The 21,488-nt window shown below is 38.7% G+C and overlaps 1 protein-coding gene across 2 annotated transcripts in view; it reads right to left on the reverse strand.

Moving 5' to 3' along the window:
• The window catches only part of TTC37 (tetratricopeptide repeat domain 37), a 67,168-nt gene that overhangs the window by 31,976 nt on the left and 13,704 nt on the right, over positions 1–21,488 (reverse strand). For both annotated transcript variants that reach the window (XM_040986060.1, XM_040986061.1), the window contains 18 exons: positions 19,635–19,775; positions 18,664–18,765; positions 17,050–17,189; positions 16,154–16,240; positions 15,952–16,055; positions 14,560–14,686; positions 13,548–13,727; positions 13,097–13,221; positions 10,903–11,156; positions 9,489–9,591; positions 7,040–7,216; positions 6,806–6,950; positions 6,558–6,636; positions 6,403–6,464; positions 6,239–6,295; positions 4,201–4,269; positions 3,002–3,076; positions 2,170–2,311 (listed from right to left, as the gene is read on the reverse strand). In XM_040986060.1, the coding sequence (XP_040841994.1) occupies positions 2,170–2,311; positions 3,002–3,076; positions 4,201–4,269; positions 6,239–6,295; positions 6,403–6,464; positions 6,558–6,636; positions 6,806–6,950; positions 7,040–7,216; positions 9,489–9,591; positions 10,903–11,156; positions 13,097–13,221; positions 13,548–13,727; positions 14,560–14,686; positions 15,952–16,055; positions 16,154–16,240; positions 17,050–17,189; positions 18,664–18,765; positions 19,635–19,775 (2,169 nt within the window). The remainder of the gene's footprint in view (positions 1–2,169; positions 2,312–3,001; positions 3,077–4,200; positions 4,270–6,238; positions 6,296–6,402; positions 6,465–6,557; positions 6,637–6,805; positions 6,951–7,039; positions 7,217–9,488; positions 9,592–10,902; positions 11,157–13,096; positions 13,222–13,547; positions 13,728–14,559; positions 14,687–15,951; positions 16,056–16,153; positions 16,241–17,049; positions 17,190–18,663; positions 18,766–19,634; positions 19,776–21,488) is intronic.

The following is a 21,488-nucleotide window of genomic DNA, read 5'->3' on the forward strand; positions in this document are numbered from 1 at the left end:
TAATTTTCTTATAATTTTTAAGTTTCTGAAAAATACTAAATGTTGTGTGTGGCTTCTAGCTGTTTTTTTTATTATTTATAAACCATTATTTAAGTCTAATCTTTTGAGATTATTTCTCCTGTTAAAATTAGATACGGGATTCACAGGGAAATTCAGTTACTTGCTAACCGGTTACACATCAGCCTTCTAAATTAACTTCAGCAACAATTACTCTTAGTTCTTTCTAAACATCCATTTTAAAAAAATATTTCTTTACTTTTACTGGAAAGGCAGATTTACAGAGAAGGAGAGACAGAGAGAAAGATCTTCCATCCATTGGTTCAGTCTCCAAATGGCTGCAATGACCAAAGAAAGCTAAGCCCACCTGAAGCTAGGAGCCAGGAGTTTCTTCCAGGTCTCCCACATGGGTGCCAGGTTCCAAGACTTTGGACCATTCTTTACTGTTTTACCAGGCCAGAGGCAAGTAAGTGGATGGGAAACAGAATGGCCAGGACCCAAAATAGTCCCAAAGGATTCTGGCACTTTCAGGGAGAGGATTAGACAACATGAGCCATTTCGCTGGGCCCAACGTTCATGCATTCAAAAGAAAATTTAGTGCTGTATTCAAAAACCAAAAGATGGTCTTCACACTTTGAATAAAGTATTTCAAAATTTTAATGTAACAAAACAATGAGTTTTTAGAAGAAAAGCACATCTGATCTGATCTGCTTAAAGGGAATTAGAAATAAATCTTGAAGATCTTTAACTTGTCTAACACAGTATAGTGTAATAATGTCTTATGTGACAAATTCTAATGCCATAGTGTGAAATGAAAACCACAGTTATTCTTGATTTCTAATCTACATACATAGAGAAATTCACAAAAACTGAGTCAAGGAGAGCAGGAGGAGCTCCATGCTTGACAAGGCACACAAACCCCCAAGGCTGAGGACAGACAAGATGATTCTCTCTGTCCCTCTCTCATCCCCTTTCTCTTTCGCGCTTCCAATTTTCCTTCTTTTTTTTTTTTTTAAATGAACAAAGTTGAATTTGTTAAATGTGTACACAACTCCATTGTAGAGATAAAAGTCAGTTATGAATTAGCGGGTAAAAAATGGTTTGTTCACTGTCTTAGGGATCTGAATTTTGTTGAAAGCTAACAGTTGACCTCTATGTAAATATTTACAAACATCCTTTGTTCTGTAAGGAAATCCCTCTCCAAGATTTCTAACCAAATCCTTTCTCAGCTCTCAGTATTTGGTATACAGGCCCATGTTTGTAATTAATTTCCTCGCATTGCAGTGCTGCAAGCCAAAAGCATGAGGAACATCACAGTCCCCCGTGCCCTCCATGTTGATGACGAGATATGCTCCTTCCTGTCTTTCCAGTTTATGTGATTCTTCATACTATTCAACTTCATATTAAGGTCAGTATTAGCTGCTTTTTAATAATGTATTTCTATTTTAGAAATCTGGTCAAAAGCTAATAAAACCAACATTTCTTGAGTATCTAGAATATTCCTGGTTATCTGAGTACCTTTTTGTAAAAACCATCTTTCTTAAACTCAAAGCAATAGATACTTTCACTTATTGTGCTATAGATGAAAAGTCTATAATTCAATTTTGTATTATGCCCAACATTTTTTAATTGTGGCTACTAAGTGGTGGGGCAGAACCAATGGCAGTTTCATTAAAGATAGGAAATGATTACAATAGAAAGTTAATGAAATGTTATCATTCTGCCAACTTCCTAAATCTAAAATTTTGTTCCAGCATCCTGAAGATAAGTCAGGTGTGAAAATCAGAGGTTAAATGCACTGGGTGTGACACTTTCTGGACATGAACTCATTTACATAACTCTACAGCTAGGGCCCTAGTTTTCACATTTTCCAAAGAGTGAAAAGAAGTCAAAGGAGGTAAAATATTTTTGTGTGAGATCATAAAATGGTTCAATGGTGCAGCCAGGCACCAACACCCCAAGCCCACAAGACTCCAAAATACTTCCCACTCTGACAAGCAAAGCACTTTAACCATCAAGTTAAATCAATTTTAATCACTTGCCAAGTTTAGGAAAATGACAAAATTGTGTATGAAAGTACACTAATAATTTGGAATTAACTAATTATTAAAATTATTTAACAATTGCAAAAATTATTCAAATATTTTTCCAATTACATAACAGGTACCTTACCTATGTATTTGCACAAGACAACCTGTGCTGCTGGGATAGCATTCATCTGGAGAATGTTGTACTGGTACAGCTCCGTCTCTCGGTTGCTCTTATCTTGCAGTGTTGTGCACACCCAGTACGCATAACCTATGGCTCCCTCCGTCTTCATAAAAGCCGAAGTTAGAAAATGGACACAGGGTAAGAATTATGCCTATCAAAACTCAGAAGGAATACATTTCAATACATTAAATATCACATCTTGGTCTTCTTAAAGACAATTTTAAGTGCCTTAAAATGAAAGATCACTATGAAAAAAACACAGATAAGAACATAGTAGAAGAATCAAATGGGATAAGCAAAGGGCAAAAAACAGAGCCCTACTGGATGGGCTCCCCCTTCTCAGCACCATTCCTTTGTAGATCAAATCAAATAATCTTAAAATATTTTCACAAATACTCTACAGTGTCACCTGAGTGACTTTGAGCTCAAGTCCATTTTTACTCCTAGTTTCAGCTTCTATTCTGTGTGACTGCTAATGTAACTTGAATCTCAATGTCATTTCTCCAGTTTCAAGAGATGATAGAAAGATGAAACCAGAAATTCTCTTTAAAGTGGGTAGGATTGTGGGAGGGGCAGGGGGAATCCCAGTGCCTATAAAACTGTATCACATAATACAATGTGATTAACAATAAAAAAAATAAATTAAAAAAAAAAGGGTGGTTTGTTTCTAAGCCAGAACGAAGGGCAGAGACGACTGATGTCATTCATATCCTGTATTCCCATCTACCCATGTCCTTAACAAGGATAATACTGGACTAGCTAATGAGTCTAGAAGAATGCTCGAATTTCTTACGTGCATACTGAGCTCTGTGGTGTGCCTGAAGAGATCCATGGTATCGTAACTTCCAACTGCCTCTGCAATAAGAGCCTGCAAAAGGACATAGTGGTTCTTAGTTATATGCAATGAAAAAGAAGAACCAAAAGTTTATTGATTTGCCTAAAATCAAAGTTAAATTTTACTAACATTTTACTCAAATTTATCAATTATTGCCTAAAATAAATCATTTTTAACAACAAAAACATCTTTAAGAAAACAGACAATCTGTATGTATCTAAAACAACTGCTCCAAGTGAGGCTCCTGGACCAGCCTTGGCCTCATCCTCTGGAAGCAGTTAGAAATGTATCCTCTGGACTGTTTTGTAAAAGTAACACACATGTCAGCACAGTAACAGCTTTGCAGGCAGCTTGCTTTACCAATGAACTGGAATTAGACTCAGGGGTCAAACGCATCATAAAGGATATCAAACTCATACAACATTCTAACAGGATCGACGCCCCTAATATTCTCTAATCAAAACAGCTGTTTACTAATTCACGATAACTTTTCAACCTCACAAGTCATGGGAAGCCACTTAGTTTAGTTCCCTTCTCTTTGACGTGAGAAAATGAAAACTCAAAGAAATGGTATGTTAAGGTCAGAGAAAAAAAAGTCAGTGACAGACTGAAACCAGCCACTAAGGATACTGGCTCCTAAGTGGCAGTACAAAACTCAACTGGAGGAGAGAAGACTCATGATCAAAGACCAATCAAACAAGATTTTCACAGAAAATAAGAAAGCATGATAATCAAAATGGTATGCATAAATGTGAGGCTCCTCAATAATCATAAGTTAACACAGCTCTGAGTTTATTTTTTAGGCACAGTATTTAGACTGATGGGGTGCAAAGCTGCTCAAGCCAATGTCTAATGATTAGACTGATGGGGTTCAAAGTCATTCAAGGCAAAGCTTAATAACTATAGGCTGCATGACCTTGGATGTAATCATTACCATATCTGAGCTTCAATTCCCACATCTATGAAGAGTGTAACAACCAAATCTGGAAAGACTGATGACAATAAAGTACATGAAGAGCTAAGCACAGGGAATGGTAGAACATGTTCTCAAATATTACTTGCCCTCATTATCACATGTACTAATGTTTTGTTTTTGTCAATTTCTATTATTGGGCTATTCATACCAACAGGTTCATTAATAACATATTGATTCTTACTTGTCCAATCCAGCAAATTAAGTAAGATGGATCAAGGGCCTGAGCCATTTTGAAAGCTTCATGAGCTTGCTAACGGAAAAAAAGGTAAGAAAAACATCATGTCAACTTATAAATCACTACTAAATCACTTCTGCTTAAAAAGCACAAAATAAAAGAATAACAAAAGTCAAGTCTATCATCATAAGCACATATGAACCTGGCACCTCACCCTTCACACACAAGCAGTAGTACTTAATGCAGTGATACAGCAACACAGTCCTGGAGTACTCCTGGTGCCAGTGACTTCTCCGATAGTTAAGGCAGTTCTGATCCCCAGCAAGGAGGCTATAAACAGATCTGTGCACCATTTGAAACAAATGAACGTCTGCTAGCTACAATTTGAAGAAATCACAAGGTGGCCTCTCTTTATGACTGCAGAATGGGAACCCCAAAACAGTCTGAGACATGAACTTGTTCATGAAGAAATAGCAACCAATAACAAGCATCTGCACTAAACAGCCACAAAGCTGGGAAGACACTTCACTCAGATGTGCTTTTTTTTCTGCCAGAAAAAATAACTCATTACATATTGCCTTATATTGCTTTTTCAATCATGTATGAATGGTGGAAATACTCATTTTTTTCTGTAAAAATTCAAATTCATGGGCAACAGCTGAGCAATGCTATAATAAGCACACTCATACCTGGTTAATTATGGTAACATTTCCATGTAAAATGTTTCAAAATACATTCACATAAAAATTCATATTTTCAATATTCTATCATCAGCCTTCTTTGAGATGAGTTCATGGATTGCTGAGAATATTATGACTATTTTAAAAGAATGAGATTCTGGCCCGGCATGGTAGCCTAGTGGGTTAAGTTCTCACCTTGCATGCACCAGGATCTCATATGGGTGCCAGTTCTAATCTCATCAGCCCCACTTCCCTTCCAACTGCCTGCCTGTGGCCTAGGAAAGCAGTGGAGGATGGCCCAAGGCCCTGGGACCCCGCAGCCACATGGGAGACCCAAAAGAAGCTCCTGGCTTCTGGCTTAGGGCTGGCTCAACTTCAGCCATTGCAGTCACCTGGGGAATGAACCAGCAGATAGAAGATCGTTCTCTCTGTCTCTCCTTCTCTCTGTAGATCTGACTTTCCAATGAAATAAAATAAAAAAAAAAAATGATATTCAATGCACTGGCTGAAACACAGAAAGTACAGATGTGGCTTTCTAGGCAGATCTGCAGAAACACTCCAAAAATGGCTTATAAACACACTTCAAAGTGTGGGTATTCAGCACAGAGGTCAAGATCTACATCTCCCACCATCAGAGTGCCTAGGTTCGATTCCTGGTTCTATCCTCTGACTCCAGGTTCCCACCAAAGCGGACCTAGGGAGGCAGGAGTTCAAATGACTGTGTCTCTGCCACCGACCTGGGAGACTTGGGTTATATTCATAATACCCGGTCCATCCCCGGCCCCATCCCAGCCACTGAAGGCACTGGAGGAGTGAACCAGGAGATGGAAGTACTATCACGCTCTCAAAAATAGACAGGTAGATGAAATTAAAAGGTTACCAGTTCTGTTCCAGTTCTCTAATGTATAGCTGCACAAATGTGACAGATTACACTGATATTTAAAGGCATAAATATCCACTAAAGCCAGAACTAAATCACTCAAATAAAGGTTAAAATTAAGCTCTTAGAAGGGAATAGCTGTCCTCATTGTCTTCATCTACCCATTTCCAACAATCTACATAAGGAATTATTTTGTGTATAAATATTAAGAAAAACCTACCAAATAAAGTCCCAATAAAATTACTTTCATCTTAATATGAAAAACCAATATAACCGTAAAACTGGAAGTTTCATGTGTGTCAAGAAAAAGAAAACAACGCTTACATTTTCATTATTCATAATAACTAAATTAAATTCATTCATTAACTAACAGACTGGAAAGGATCCTAGTGAGATAACCAGGTTCTAGACAAACAGTATACTGTCATTCCCATGCTATCGTTCGGCGTTGTGCTTAACATGACAACATAGACACTCCGTTTACCTCAATGTGCTCGTTGCCCAGGTACAACACTCCCAAGTTGGTCCATGCAACAGCATTCTGAAAACAACAGATTCACATAGATACACACATGACCTGTTTACCTGGAAGTCTTAAAACATTAGTAACACTAAATTCTAAGCTTTACTTCCACAGAGAACACTCACAATTTGTTCTGACTGGATTGATTTGATGAAGCAATGCTGAGCAAGGGCATAATTTCTAATACCTAAAAAATAACAGAATTGGAAGACACTGAAATGTGTCACCTGAAAGATGTACTCTTCTAAAAATATTGGAGTAAGTTGTACTCAGATCTCACCACTATAACAGGCAACCACACCAAGAGCATTCCAGTACACGTGATTGCTGCTGTCGAGTCTCACCGCCTTCTTCAGACACTGCAAAGAAATGAAACCACATCGATTGTTGTTTATGGAATGTTTGCATTTAAATCAAGATAAAAGTTTCTTTAGGGGGGAATAGCATAAGCATTCATTTCATCAAAAACATTTTTCAGAAAAGTATTTGGTTTTTTAAATTTATAAAAATAATTTCTGGAAATCATACATGCAGAGATTTCTCCAGCAACTCTTGAAGATCACTTTCACTGCTGCCCGCTTCCGCAAGGTGCTGCACTTGGCGATAGTAATTGATCCCAAGATCACACCATGTATTAGAAGTAGACATTAGCTTCAATGCACGACCATAACACCTATGCAAATATAAATGTGAATGTCACATTTGTTTTTAACGTCCTAACTCGATTTGCATGTCATTAACTGATCGTTTTTCATACACTACCTTCCTCCCAGATTCAGGAGCTCACTTTTCTTCAGTGCTTGTTTTCCTTCTTTCTGGCCTAGTAGCACTCCCAAGACACGGACGTTCACTTTGGATGGGGAGACAGCATGCAGGCAGGTGCAGGCATCACCGATCAGCTTCCAAAGGCAGGACACGTCAGCTCGGTGCTGCAGGGCCCTACAAGAAGGAACAGGGTGGATCTCACAACATATGTCCAGCCAGGATAAAGTTCATTTCTCTCCTCACTACTTGCAAAGGAATCAGAATAAGTGCAGGTTTAACGCAGATGAAGACCTATTTCCTCAGCAAAGCACTCTGAAAGTTTCACACTAACCTTCTCCTACCTTCCCTGCTATCAGCACCCTAAAAGGAAGGGAAAAGAGGGAAAACTGGCTATTTTAAGCTGAGTTCCAGAAAAAGATCTGGGGTGGTACTTTTCAACATTTTTGTTAGAATCAGTAGAAACAAAATAAATCAACAAATTATTCAGCATAATTTATTTTTAATTTTTAATTTTTTAAACTATGTTATTTTTGTTAAAGCAATGACTATAACAACAAACTTGGTAACTCCTATTTAGCTGAATATGATAAACTCTGTATTTTGCTTTTAGACCTTTCCTTAAACAGATCAGTAAATGTATCAAACATATTTGATGAGCCACATGTTTTAATACTCTAAACATGAAAGTATGAAGACACACTTACAGAGGGAATAGCTGACTGAACATAAATGCTCCAAAATAAATAGCTTTAATTAATTAATGATATAGAGGGCATTTAGAATCATAAAAATCTCAACTATGCTTTACTATTTTTTGCTTCTTAAGACTTTATAAATAAAACACAACAATTTCATCTAAGCCAAACACAAATGGCTATGTTACTGGCAGATGAACAAGCAGATGGAACATTTTTCATAGCCTCTTTCATTCCAGGAATACTGCCAAAAATTATCTTGCAATCTCTTCCTGAGAAACAATGTTAATTACTACGCTCATGACTGAAAGTCCACTGTGAAGAATCAGAAGGAAGTACAATACTATTTGGAGCTCCTTTGCTGAAATGGCAAAAAGTTCACAGTGTGAAGGAGAAATGAAAAAAAAAAGAATTTAAATAAGCCTACTTTTTTTAAGTTCAGTGTAACATTAAAATATTTAGGGAGACCCTTTTTGTAGTAGTAGAGGCACTACTTAGGAATCCCTTTATCTCTTCTGGGTGTAATGCCTGGCTCCGCTTCTGATTCCAGCTTCCTGTTAACACACATCTAGCAATGATGACCCAAATACTTGGGTCCTTGCTACTCACGTGGTAGACCCAAATGGGTTTCCGAGCCCTCGGTTTCAGACTGGTAGTTAGGGAGTAAACTAGCACATCAAAGATCTCTCCCTCTCTCTGAGTTTCAAATAAGAATATAAACACAGAAACAACAAAAAAAAATTTGTGGGGTAAAATAACTTGTCTGTGCTTATATAATAATTCTGACAGTATGAACTCCTTTTGACCCTAAAGCTAAATATAAACTAGGAAACAAAATTTTTAAAAATATGATGCAGCAAGTTCTAATTGGTCATGAGTGCTTATAAACTTCAAAATAAAATTTCCTAGGCTCAGCAACATGAGGTTGATACCACAGGCTCACATTTACTTTTAAATATCAATTCAAACAAAACATGCCCCTTCACAATAACTTCCCCTGCGGAAAGAATCATATGAGATCTGAAAGTCAGGAATAAAAATGAGATTTAAAAAAAGTTAAGTTTTTACCATTTCATATCTTATTAAGAAGCAAAGCAATTCCGGAACAATCATATTAAATAGGAAACAGAAGATGAGGACAACAGAAGAAAGGAAGAGAAAAAGAGAGATATTTCCAGGCCAAAAAAATCCAAGTGTTCTATGTAACCTTTGTGCATTTTTCAAATAATTTAGTATAAATAAAATGTCTGTAATAATTAATGAATATATGTATATATGTATCAGATCTACTCACAATTTTCTGACTCCTTTCTTATTAGACACAGCACTCTCTCCTTCACAGTCTCTCTCCAGACACACTCAAGTCCACTCCCGTCCCCTACTCTTCAGATCCACCAGTAAACCTCATACAGGCCCTGACAACTAAATGGAAAGCACACTGTGTGGCTGCAGTCCAGGTTCTCAAGCCACCCCATCTCGGGGCCTCCTGGAAGGCAACACTAGCACGCGTTTCCACACTACTGCTCCCCCACAGCCTGCTTCTTCCTGTTCTTCCTGGACACCCAGCATACCAGCCACGGCAAGAGGACAAGAGGAGAACAAACACAACAAGGATGTTACAAAATTAGTTGGCTAGTTCTTCTGGCCTCACCTTCTAAACAGCTACCATGTCCACCAGAATGGTCATAAGGTAACTTTCTAAATGTAGCTTATTGAAATAAGATAATAAACACAGAAAGAATTTCACTTACCAAGTGAAATGTTCCAGTGCTTTTTCTATGTGATCCACAGCTTTTCCATCAAGATAATCCACGAGAGCTGCTCTGGCCATCAGGAGATGGCATTCGCCCAAACCTACAAAAAGATCAGTTTGCAGTTGCCATTAAAACATATAAAACAGATACTTAAAATTTATTTCAAATAAATCTACTGATGTTATTTTAAAGGGACCTCTGAGGAAAAAAAAATCCTAATAGTAATTTATAAAGCTGGGTTTTTTCTTTGTTTGTTTGTTTGTTTGTTTTTATTTTTAAAGATTTATTTATTTTATTACAGAGTCAGATATACAGAGAGGAGGAGAGGCAGAGAGGATGAGTCACTCCCCAAGTGAGTGCAACGGCCGGTGCTGTGCCGATCCGAAGCTGGGAACCAGGAACCTCTTCCGGGTCTCCCATGCGGGTGCAGGGTCCCAAATCTTTGGGCCGTCCTCGACTGCTCTCCCAGGTCACAAGCAGGGAGCTGGATGGGAAGTGGAGCTGCCGGGATTAGAACCGGCGCCCATATGGGATCCCGGCGCGTTCAAGGTAAGGACTCTAGCCATTAGGCCACGCCGGGCCCATTTGTTTGTTTTTAGAGTATGATCTTCCATGCATCTTGGAAGTAATTCAAATGTCAGGGTTCTTTTGGAGTAAACATGGACTGAAAGTTATCAAAAGCTGTTGACTTTCTAAAACCTCATTTCTGAAAATGGAAATATTACCTAAATGTTATTCTTTATCATATTACTGTTTATGAAACTGCTGTAAAGCAAAATTTGATCTTTTTAATTAAAATGTACATACCAAACTGTAAGAATTAAATGAAACCAAATGCAAATACCTAGTAAACATTTCATAAGATAGAGTTCTCTTGTTCTTGAGGAAACCTATATAATATATACCTACATATATAATATATGTAGTTACATATGGTGATATTTTACTTTATGTCATTAAAAATAATTTGTTAAGAAGGAATCTAGATATCTCTAGGAGAAACTGAAATCAACTTACATAACTAGAAAATAATGCAAGCTACTTATAGATTTAAAAAATTAATATGTATACGTCAGTATACATCAATACTTTAAATGTTATTCCATATCTTACAATTGTTAGAAAATATGAAGATATTCTAGCAATTTAGTGAATTATCAATGTAAGATCGAGGAAAACTTTTAGATTCATAGCAATCATACTATTTGCCTATTACTTTTCATTAACTTATGGATTTGGTCTTTTATATTCAAATCTGCATAAGCTATACTATAAAAAGTTCAGACTGGATGCTTGCTATTAACTAAAGAAATCTGTTTCGCATTATTCAACACATTTAGGTAGAAAACTGACTGAGGCAATTTACAGCTCAATTTTACAAAAGTCAAAGGAGCTATTAACATCAAATTACCTTTCAGGGCAGGCACATAATCTTCTTTCCTTTTAATGATCAGCTGGAATTGAGCTATAGCCTCCTTGTATTTGCCTAGGATTTGTTGTATTGCTGCAACCTTAAACACACTGTATACGGATTCTGGGTTCAGCTCACTGGCTTTTGTGAAGGATTTCAAGGCCGTCGTATAGCTCCCTCTGCTTAAGTATGCTTCTCCTAATGACTCCCAACAATTAAAGTCCTTTGGGTCTGCCCTCAGTGCTGCCTGTAAACTAAAAAGTTTGAGAAACAGTAAGAGATCTGGAAATAACAGAACCACATTTCAGAACTGATACTTCTACATAAATCATTTAACTGAATCACACAAATTCATGGCTACTTCTGCCTATTGAAGCGTTACATAAAATGGGTGTACCTCTTCCTCTTATGAAGAAAAAAAATTCAATACTAAGACATGTTATAACAACTTTAGGATAAATAAAACCAAAATGCTCATTTGGAAAAGTGATGAACAGAGTTTTTCTCCCTTGATTCTCCAGAACTCCAATTTCCTTTGTATTGACATAGGTGTGCTGCTTCACTGGTTTACAAAGCTCCACTCCTTCTACCAAACAAAAGCATCACAGCTGAAATACAGCAATGACAGGTATCACGGGCAGTGCTGTGGTGCAGCGTCAGTTGAGCTGCCACTTTCTGACATGAGCATCCTGTGCTGGAATGCAAGTTGGATTCCTGGCTGCTGTCCCTCAGATCCAACTTTCTGCTGTTGTGCCTAGGGAAGCAGCAGATGACAACCCAAGAATCTGGTTCCCTGCCTTCCAAGTGAGAGACCAGGATGGAGTTCTAGGCTCCTAGCTTTAGCTGGCCCAACCTTAGTTGTTGCAGCCATTTATGGAGTGAAATAGCAGAAGATCTCTCTCTTTCTCTCTCTGCCTTTCCCTATCACTTTCAAATAGATAAACTGTTCTTTTAAAAGATGTATTTATTTTTATTGGAAAGACAGATTTTACAGAAAGAGGAAGATACAGAAAGATCTTCCATCCGTTGGTTTACTCCCCAAGTGGCTGCAATGGCCAGAGCTGATCCAATCCAAAACCAGGAGACAGCCAGGAGCTTCTTCCGGTCTCCCATGCAGATGCTGGGTCCCAAGACCTTGGGCCATCCTCTACTGCTTCCCAGGCCACAGGCAGGAAGCTAGTTGTGAAGTGGAGCAAGCGACACACAAACCATCACCTATAGGGATCCTGGTGCATGCAAGGCAAGGACTTGATCACTGGGTCTTAAATAAATAAACTTTTTAAAAGAATGTCTTTTTAAAAAAAGAGAGTAACAGGTATCTTAAATTTCTGATCAAATTCCACTTTCAAAAAAATCCTCAAAATGTCCATATTCCAGATAGTACCTTGTATCAGAAGTAACACTACCTTGAAATATATTTTATTTACACTTAAATACACAGTCCAAACTAAATGACCAAAATTATTCATAGATGAGCTGCTCAAAATGTCCTTCAAGCTACCAAACATTTTCCTTGCCAAAAAGAATGCATGTCAGTGATATGAAGACATATGCCTCAGCTTTTTATCTTTGCTTAGTTGTCTACCAAGAGGGGCCAGTACTGTGGCATGACAAGCTAAGCCTCCACCTGTGGGGCAAGCATCCATATGGGTGCCAATTCAAGTCCTAGCAGCTCCACTTCCAGTACAGCTCCCTGCTAACAGCCTGGGAATGTGGAGGAGGATGGACCAAGTCCTGGGCCACTGCACCACATGGGAGGCCTGCAAGGAGCTCCTGGTTTCTGGCTCTGCACTGGCTGTTATGGCCCTCTGGAGAATGAACCAGTGTATGGAAGATCTCTCTCTCCTCTCTCCTTCTCTCTCTGCAACTTGCCTTTGAAAGAAAAGAGAATCTTCAGAAATAATTTTCTGCTGAGAACCTGCTATGTGACCTAAGAAGGCTTCAGTTCAAGGAGTCTTCCCTCAACTGTCCATCTCCTCAACTACGGGACATGTTTTAATCCATCTGTACAATTCCACCGCTTTTTGTAATTCTAGACAATAAGCTCTAATCAACCATAAATAAATTTTGCTTTTCTTCTTCTGTTATAATCTGTTAAGAGAAACTTTTATAGCTCATTTTGAGTATAAATGAAATCTAATTTATTCCACCATTACACTGTCGAGAAGAGTTTAAATACAATATGTTGCCTTACTCAGCCACTGCTTGAGAATGTTGACCCGCTCTCAAATAGTACAGTCCACGCCTAAGCCAGGCCCACTTCACTGTTCCAGCACCTGCTTTCTGAGTTACTGCTGTTAGGATAGCTAGGGCCGTTTCCTGAGAACAGGAAAACACTAGTGTTACAGACACTGAAGGTCATAAAAATCCAGAACATTAAGTACCCAAGCACAGCCTCATTTCCCCACATCTGATGTTTTTAAACCTCAATTTGTACACATCAATCCACAATTTCAGTATTAAATGATGAGTAATTTATTATCTATAATAAAAAAGAAAATTGACTCCATAGAGAGTGGTGAAAAAACAAAATTCTTATTGAGACTACAAAAAAAAGTGAAAACTAATGGTAATGCCAACAACTGTTCATACAAAAGACCTTTGTAATCTATAAGGATAAAAGACAAAAAGGCAAACGTGGTTACCATGTCTTCAAGCTCCACACTCAGATCAACTGCAGCAGCTCCTGCTTCACTATCCGCTTCGTCTAATTCAAAAGCTTTCCTGTAACATCCGCGGGCTCTGTTTTTATCTCCCACCACATCTCTGTAATAATGACCCAAATAGCAGAAAGCTTTGCCCATGTATGTATCCAGTCTTGCGGCCTTAGAAATAAGTATTGATAACAAAATGATGAGAATTCATCTGAATGACTAATAAAGCCAGTGTCAAAATGACAAACATCACATATTTTCTCTTTCTGTGGAAATTAGCACAGGGTATAAAAATTGTATGGAAGTCATATCACTCCATGTCAAGAGTGCTTCATCAACTCAACCACATAAATGACAATTTATATCCTTTCCCCCCATGTTATGATAATTGTCATGAATTTTTCACTTGGTAATATTAATATCTTTTTTCAAAAAAGATAAAAGTGCACAAATGATAGATTTAAAAAAATACACAATATAGACCAAAAGGGGCAATTTTATTAAACATACAGAAATTTGCCAAAACATTCTGATATAAAAGACATGAAATCTAATCTGGCCCACGTTGCTTAAGCATACTATGAAAATATTATTTCTTTTGTATGGGAAATATTAATAACTATTAATATTAGAACTATTAATAAATTAACTCACTCCTATGAATTCAGATAAGAATGTAAGACACGTAGATGTTAAACATCTAAAAAGCATTTAAACATCTAAACTCATGTGCCAATAAAAGTGCAGCATAAATCACCTTTAAAACACTATTTCTAAAGATAAATGTTTCATTTTCTAATATATATAATTTTAAAAAGCATCTTTCACGTTTAATTTCATCATTAAAATCTCCACAGTTTTCTCATAAAAGCTTTTATGTGTCCTATGAAACACAAAAACAGTTTAGTGAAGTCACTTCAAGTACCTCACTTAAATGATTATGATGTATGATTTTATGGCTAATCCATTTCAACTAAAAACTGAAGAAGGGCATTTGTCTTACCTTCAGAAAGTAGGTAAGAGCCTTTGTTTTATCTTTTCTTGTTTCTTCACTCATTAACCAATATGTTAGCCCAAGTTGGTAATGATATTCAGCAACATCAGCAGCCTTCTCCACTGCTGCCTGAAAACTAAGTCACCAAAGGAGAGCAAAGGGAATGTATTTTTAACATAATATAAAATAGGGTCTGTGGCATCCGATGCCATCCACAGCTGAAGGTTGGTGGCAGGGCATGGGCTGTAAACCGTGGGCCATAGGGAGGGTAGGCAGATCCACTGTGTGGCTGTGGGCAGTAGAAGCCACAGGATGGAGGTGGTGCTCTTCAATCCTCAAGAGGTGTAGACATGGCCAAGTCCAAGAACCACACCACACACAACCAGTCGCGAAAGTGGCACAGGAATGGCATCAAGAAGCCCCAGTCACAAAGATACGAGTCTCTTACAGGGGTGGACACAGGAAGGGCCTGAAGAAGGTGCAGGCCAACAATGCCAAAGCCATGAGTGCCTAGGCTGAGGCCATCAAGGCCATGGTCAAAGCCAAGGAAATGAAGCCCATCATCCTCAAGGAAGTCAGCCAAAAGCTTGATCAATTTGCCTATTTGACCCACCCCAAGCTCGGGAAGCTTGCTCATGCCTGCATGGCCAACACTGTCAGGCTGGCCTGGGCAAAGGTCAAGACCAAGCCTCAGACCAAGGGCAAGGCCAAGGCCCAGATCCAGGCCAAAGCCACAGCCCAGGCTGTACCTGCAGCACCAGCTCCAGCTCAGCCTGCTCCTAAAGGTGCCCTGTCCCTGATGCAGGCTCAGTATTGATAGCCTCTGAGAGCCATTGCAAAAACAGGACTGGTGTGACCCTTGGACTGCTATTCTCCTGTGCTGCTTGTACAAATAAACAAGAGACAGGAAAAAGAGTAATATAAAACACACAAACTCATATGCAAATGGTTTTCAAAAATTATCTCATATTGTGTGTGTATATGTGTGCATATGCATGTGTCGATAATGTATGAAACTTAGACTCTGAGTTGGAACAAAATTTCAGGGTCAAGGATATCAAACTAGAAACAAACCATTCCTTTAGGATTTAGATAAGGAGAAAAAAATGTTTTTGAAGAAGATCTTTAAAAAGCACACTGGTATTTTAGTACCACCATGTGCAAAATGTTCACAGCATAAAATAAACAATGCCCTTATTTACTGAACACAACGATCAGCTAATTTGATTCAAAATCTGAGAATTTTTATAGTCACATGCTAAGCACATTTTCTAAAAATAGTAAAAATTCAAGCCTACAAAAATCAAGTTGGCACCAAGTCAGATCTTCCTAAAGCCCACTCATTTTCAATTTGAGAAGTCTATTAAAGTAAGAGGTGACTGGATCCATGTGTAGTCTTACCATTTTTCTGCTTGGAGGTAGTCCTTTCTGGTAAAATGAATTAAAGCTTCAAGCGCGTGGACTGCAGCTAGGTCAGGATAAGAAGAGAGAAGGTCTTCCATAATCTATAAACCAGACACTTGTTAATTCCATATCCACACAGACAGGTTTAAGTTTTAGAAAATACTCAGTTGGAATTTAAAAAAAAAAAAAAAACACCAACCTTTGTAGCTTCATCCAATGAGCCTTTGTTCAGATAGGCCAAGCCTTTGAGAACCAGAAGTTCTGGGACATTATTTGCATCAGAAACCTAGAAAACAATCATAAGGAATTGTTCCAGGTTTCCTTCAGTATCCCACAGCAATACTTGTTCTAATTCAAGAATGGTCACAAAAAGCAGGAAACTAAATGAATCAAGACACGGAGGTCCAGAACTTCCACCATTATTAACAGTACAATCTTCATAACCCCAATATTGTGGAAAATTTCATATACATGCAAAAGAAATAATAAAACTACCCTAGAATAATAAACTCACATGTACCCACCATCCAGCTATCACATAATAAAAGGCAATCTTTTTTTTATCTATCCCTCCACCCATTTCATCACCCTCCTGTTTGTGGATTATTTTGAAACACATCCCAATGCTGTCTTTTTTTATCTGTGATCATTTCAGTGTCTGTACCTAAAAGCTGAGTTTATTTCTAAATGATATAACCATATCATATTATACTTCAACATTTATTATACTTAAACAAACCCAACAGTATATATATCTTTAATATCACCAGATTTTCCAGTTGCCTCACAAAATATTTGAAAATTCATCTACTTTAATAAAAGTCCTAATACAGTGCCTACATTTCAAGAGGATGATCTACTTTTTTCAATCTCCAATTTATAACTACAGGGTTCCCTGCTATCTCTTTCCACCCTCTCCTCACCACCCCCCGCCAACCTTGCTTAAAATTTAACTACTGAAAACTATGGGGCATCTGTCATAATAATGTACAAACAGGACAAATGCACACTTAACATGTAAGTAAATGTGTGTGTTGGAGGGCAAGTGGTTGTTGCGAAATACAGTCTAAGGGAAAGAAGAGACGCTGAGCCTACCTGGTTCAGGGTACGGACTGCTTCCTCAGCAGAGTCACAGTCTGAGGCTTGAATCAAAGCCTCTGCTTTCAAACGCAGACACAGATTCTTCTGCTGTAGACTGCTCCCAGATGCACCAAGCTTCTCTACATGCTTCAACGCTGACAAAATAAAGTGAAGGCTGAGTGAATGAGAAGAACCACATCACTTCACTTATTTAAGGATGAAATACAATAAAATGCAGATACAAGAAGCATAAATTTCCAAAAATTATACATGAAAAATACTTCAAAGTTAAACATGAATGCCTCTCTGAACTCCCTATAGAAAGATTTGGTGTGAAACAGGACATATTTGAATTTAAAAACTGTATCTTTGGGGGTGGCTGGTGGCCCAGATTGTTAATCCTCCACCTGTAGCACTGGGATCCCATATGGGCACCAGTTCCAGCCCCACCTGCTCTTCTTCTAATCCAGCTCTCTGCTTATGGCCTGGGAAAGCAGTGGAGGATGGGATCCCGCACCTACATGGGAGATGAGGAGAAACTCCTGGCTCCTGGCTCCTGGCTCCTGACCGGCTCAGCTCCAATCATTGCAGCCTTTTGGAGAGTGAACCAATGGTTGAAACACCCCTCTCTGTCTCCTTCTCAGTCTGTAAAAGCTGCATTTCAAATAAAAATAAATATATTTTAAACAGTCTGTATGTTTACACATGACATACACTGACTATCTTGAAGTGCAATGATGACTTTCCAAAGCTGCTGGAATACAAAGCCAGCCCTTAGCCAAAGCACCTTAACAAACACGGCCAATGAAGGACACTGGATTGGGAAAGAGTCTGAACTGGAATGGACCACAGCAAACTGTGTCTTCATGAGAGAGGCTAGGCTGAGCTGGGGTAGGAACAGCAAAATACTTCTCCTGATTTCCTGCCATGATACCTCATCCCATCACAATGCCTAAGACTTTCCTCTTACCCATCATCAGAGGAAATCCCAGATAGAGAAAAGCCTGGACACAACAGAAACGCCACTGTGAAAAAGCAGAACACCTCCACCTGAGCCTAAAGTGTCATAAATCCAATCGTGGGAAACCTTGATTACTTAGGCAGCATAAAAAAAAAAAAGGTACAATAATAGACATGTATATAGACTGGAATTTATTGAACCTCCTTAACAAAGTTCAAATTACCCAGGAGTGTAAAATACAAAATGCAGGGCCAATACTGCGACACAGCACATTAAGCCACTGTGTGCAAAAACGGCATCCCTTATGAACACTGGTTCGTATCCCAGTTCCATCACCTCCTATCCAGCTCCTTGCTAAAGCACCTGGAGAAGCAGCAGGAAACAGCCCATGGACCCTGACTGACTCCCAGGCTCCTGACTGTGGCCTGATTCAGCCCTGAACAGTGCAGCTCTTTGGGGAGTGAACCAACAGATAGATGTCTTTCTCTCTCTGTCTCTCCTCACTCTGTAACTCTGCCTTTCAAATAAATAAATAAATCATTTATGAGAACAACAAAAATACAAAATGCAGCATCTAGGGTATGGAAACTACCATTCTTTCTCTTTTAAAATGAAAACAAACATGGCTGGTCATGTTCGTATGGAAACCCAGAAGATATCACAAATACCTTCATTGCATGAAAGAACAGCTTCCTTGGGCTTATGAATTTTGACTTGGGCTTCTGCCAGATGATACCATCCAGTTGTGCAGAGAGGGCTCTCCCTTAATCCTAAAAGGATTAAAAAGAATCATACAAGTCAAGGTTTCTATGACTACGTATGTGAATGGTACCACTCTCTAAATCAGGCTTCTCCCTCTTCTTCATTTCTCATGTTGTATCGGTCACAAAGTCACACTAACTCCATGTGGCAAACTTTTTCTGCACATAATTTTCTTCAGCTTCAACACCAAGCCACTTCAATTCAGACTTCAAGGATCTATATCCCAGCTCTCTCAAGTGCTTGCATCCCCAACTATTCACTTCACTGTAGCCAGAATATTTTTCTTAAATACTATACGATGTCAGAATCTTCCACCCAAAAAAACTTGAGAAGGATTCATTGTTCCCCTCAGGATAATGCGCAAGCTTCTTAACAAAGCTTAACAGGCCTTCTCTGACCATACTTCCTGCCTGTTTCTGTACTCACACCTCATCTTAAATCTTGATTAATCTGCCACAGTTCCCTGAACAAAATATTTCCTCTTGTTTTAGGCTACTTCACAGAGTCAGCTTTTGGCTTTAAACGTCCCTTCCAATAATTCCTTTCAGCCACCTATCAGGCTGAATGAAATCTATCATTCATATTTCAACTTGAATTTATCCAGAAATACTGTAACTAATGAGATTAAGTGAAAACCTTTCTAAGGCTTCCTAAAATTATCCCTATTTTCTACAAATAAAAACAGACACTGAGACACAAAGCTAAACTTTTCTGAGGTCTTGAGATTAGCGATTGGCAGAGCTGGAAATCAAACTTAATTAGCTCCCTAATAAACTGACCACAGATAGGCACTTGTTAAAGTGAAAGTCAAAGAAAAATGTCCACTGACTGAATACCAGCCACACTGAATGGTGCATACTGTACACCATACATTTACCTTCTGATAGGTTCTTAATAGCAGCTTCATACTTTTTGTCTTGCAGTGCTTTGACACCTAATCCGATAAGGCCTGGACCACTTTTTGAATCCATTTCTAACAGTCTGCAACAGTACTGCTGTCCCTCCTCAGTAAGACATCCTGGAATTAAACCACAATTAGCACAGACATGCAGCTTTCCAGTGCCATAATCTACAGACTTCACTCTAAGAGCCACTTTGTACATCTGCCAGCACATTTTGATTCCAGCAACTGAAAAATTCCCAGAGATCAGCAAATGCAGACAATATTAATATTTCAAAAAGAAAAGGATGACCTTTCACCTTCTTAAATATTGGTAATAAAAATCACTTTATTCAGACACTGAATTTGAAGTCATATCAGGAGTTTAAAACAACAAACCTACTACTGTTTGCGGCCTGAGTCACAGCGCCGCAAGTTTCTCTCGCTTTCTTGGCTAGTCACCAGCAGCACCCCACGAGTCCAGGGGATTAAGACTGAGGAAGCCAGGCCTGCAGTTCTTACCACAGGGTGTTGCGGTGGGGGCAGGAGCCAGCAGAGGGAGAAAAGTGGGGTAGTGAAGGAGGCAGAACACCCAGACCCAGCATCATCTTGCCTTGCACACACTGGGATCCCATATGAGTGCCGGTTCTAATCCCGGCAGCTCCGCTTCCCATCGAGCTCCCTGCTGGTGGCTGGGAAAGCAGTCGAGGATGGGCCAAAGCCTTGGGACCATGCACCCACGTGGGAGACCCAAAAGAAGCTCCTGGCTCCTGGCTCCTGGCTTCGGATCGGCCAAGCTTTGGCCATTTCAGTTACTTGGGGAGTAAACTTTCAGATGGAAGATGGAGATATCTCCCCCTCTCTGTTTATCTGACTTTACAATAAAACTAAGTAAATCTTAAAAGAAACACACACACACACACAGGCCTACAGCACTCGCTTATATCAGCTATCACTTTTGCTACACGTGTGGATACACTCACTGCCTCTGTGTTTCTTCTGTAGCCCAACGATACATTCTGGAAAGCAGAGGTGGGCACAGTATTGTTCCAACAATGGGTATGGACTAGGGAAACTGCAATAATTTGCATTTGCTTCTGGATTGTGTGGGTACAATTTCTATTTCAGTGACTGACTTCTGTGAATACAACCATGGACAGGAATGATAAATTATTTTAAAAACAAGATAGTCCTCACACAGACAAAAAAAAAAAAAAAAAAGACAGAAGCTGGTGTGAAAAACCAACGGGACCAATCTCTTAAGAATAGATGGTTATCAGCCTGGAATACAAGGCATTCACATCCACAGATGTGGCGAACCCCAACAAGTCAGCTGTTATGTCACTCTCTTTCCCCAAAAAAAGCAAACAAGAGTCATGCATAAAGACAATACTCTCCAACTTGCATCTGTTCTACATGCAAACTGAATTACTTTATATTGCAGTATTAATGCAACAATATGGCAACACATCAATCCTGAGAAAGCTAATCTTACCTCAAATTCTTGTCATGATATTCCTAGCCCCATACAATCTGCTTAGCCAAAATATCTATATGTCTACTCCTTCCACTCTAATAAAACCTTTTGTTTTTACTATTCCTAAAAAAATTCACCTACCTTTATCTAAGATGCTTTTCATCCTTTGTCCTGTTTATCTTAATTCTACAGAAAATACCGTTCTTTTTTCCTTTCCTTCTCAGTAATTGTCTTTCAAAGAAATAAATTTTTTTTAAAAAAAAAGATTTCATTAATTAACTATGAACTCTGTAACTCACACTTCCTTGGAACTGGTGTACTTCCTACAGACTACATTTCCTTTCAGGTTTACAAACTCTGAAACAATACCCTAC

The sequence above is a fragment of the Ochotona curzoniae genome, unplaced genomic scaffold (assembly GCF_017591425.1).
Source record: "Ochotona curzoniae isolate NIBS_2020 unplaced genomic scaffold, NIBS_Ocur_1.0 contig_4501, whole genome shotgun sequence".
Taxonomy (NCBI): domain Eukaryota; kingdom Metazoa; phylum Chordata; class Mammalia; order Lagomorpha; family Ochotonidae; genus Ochotona; species Ochotona curzoniae.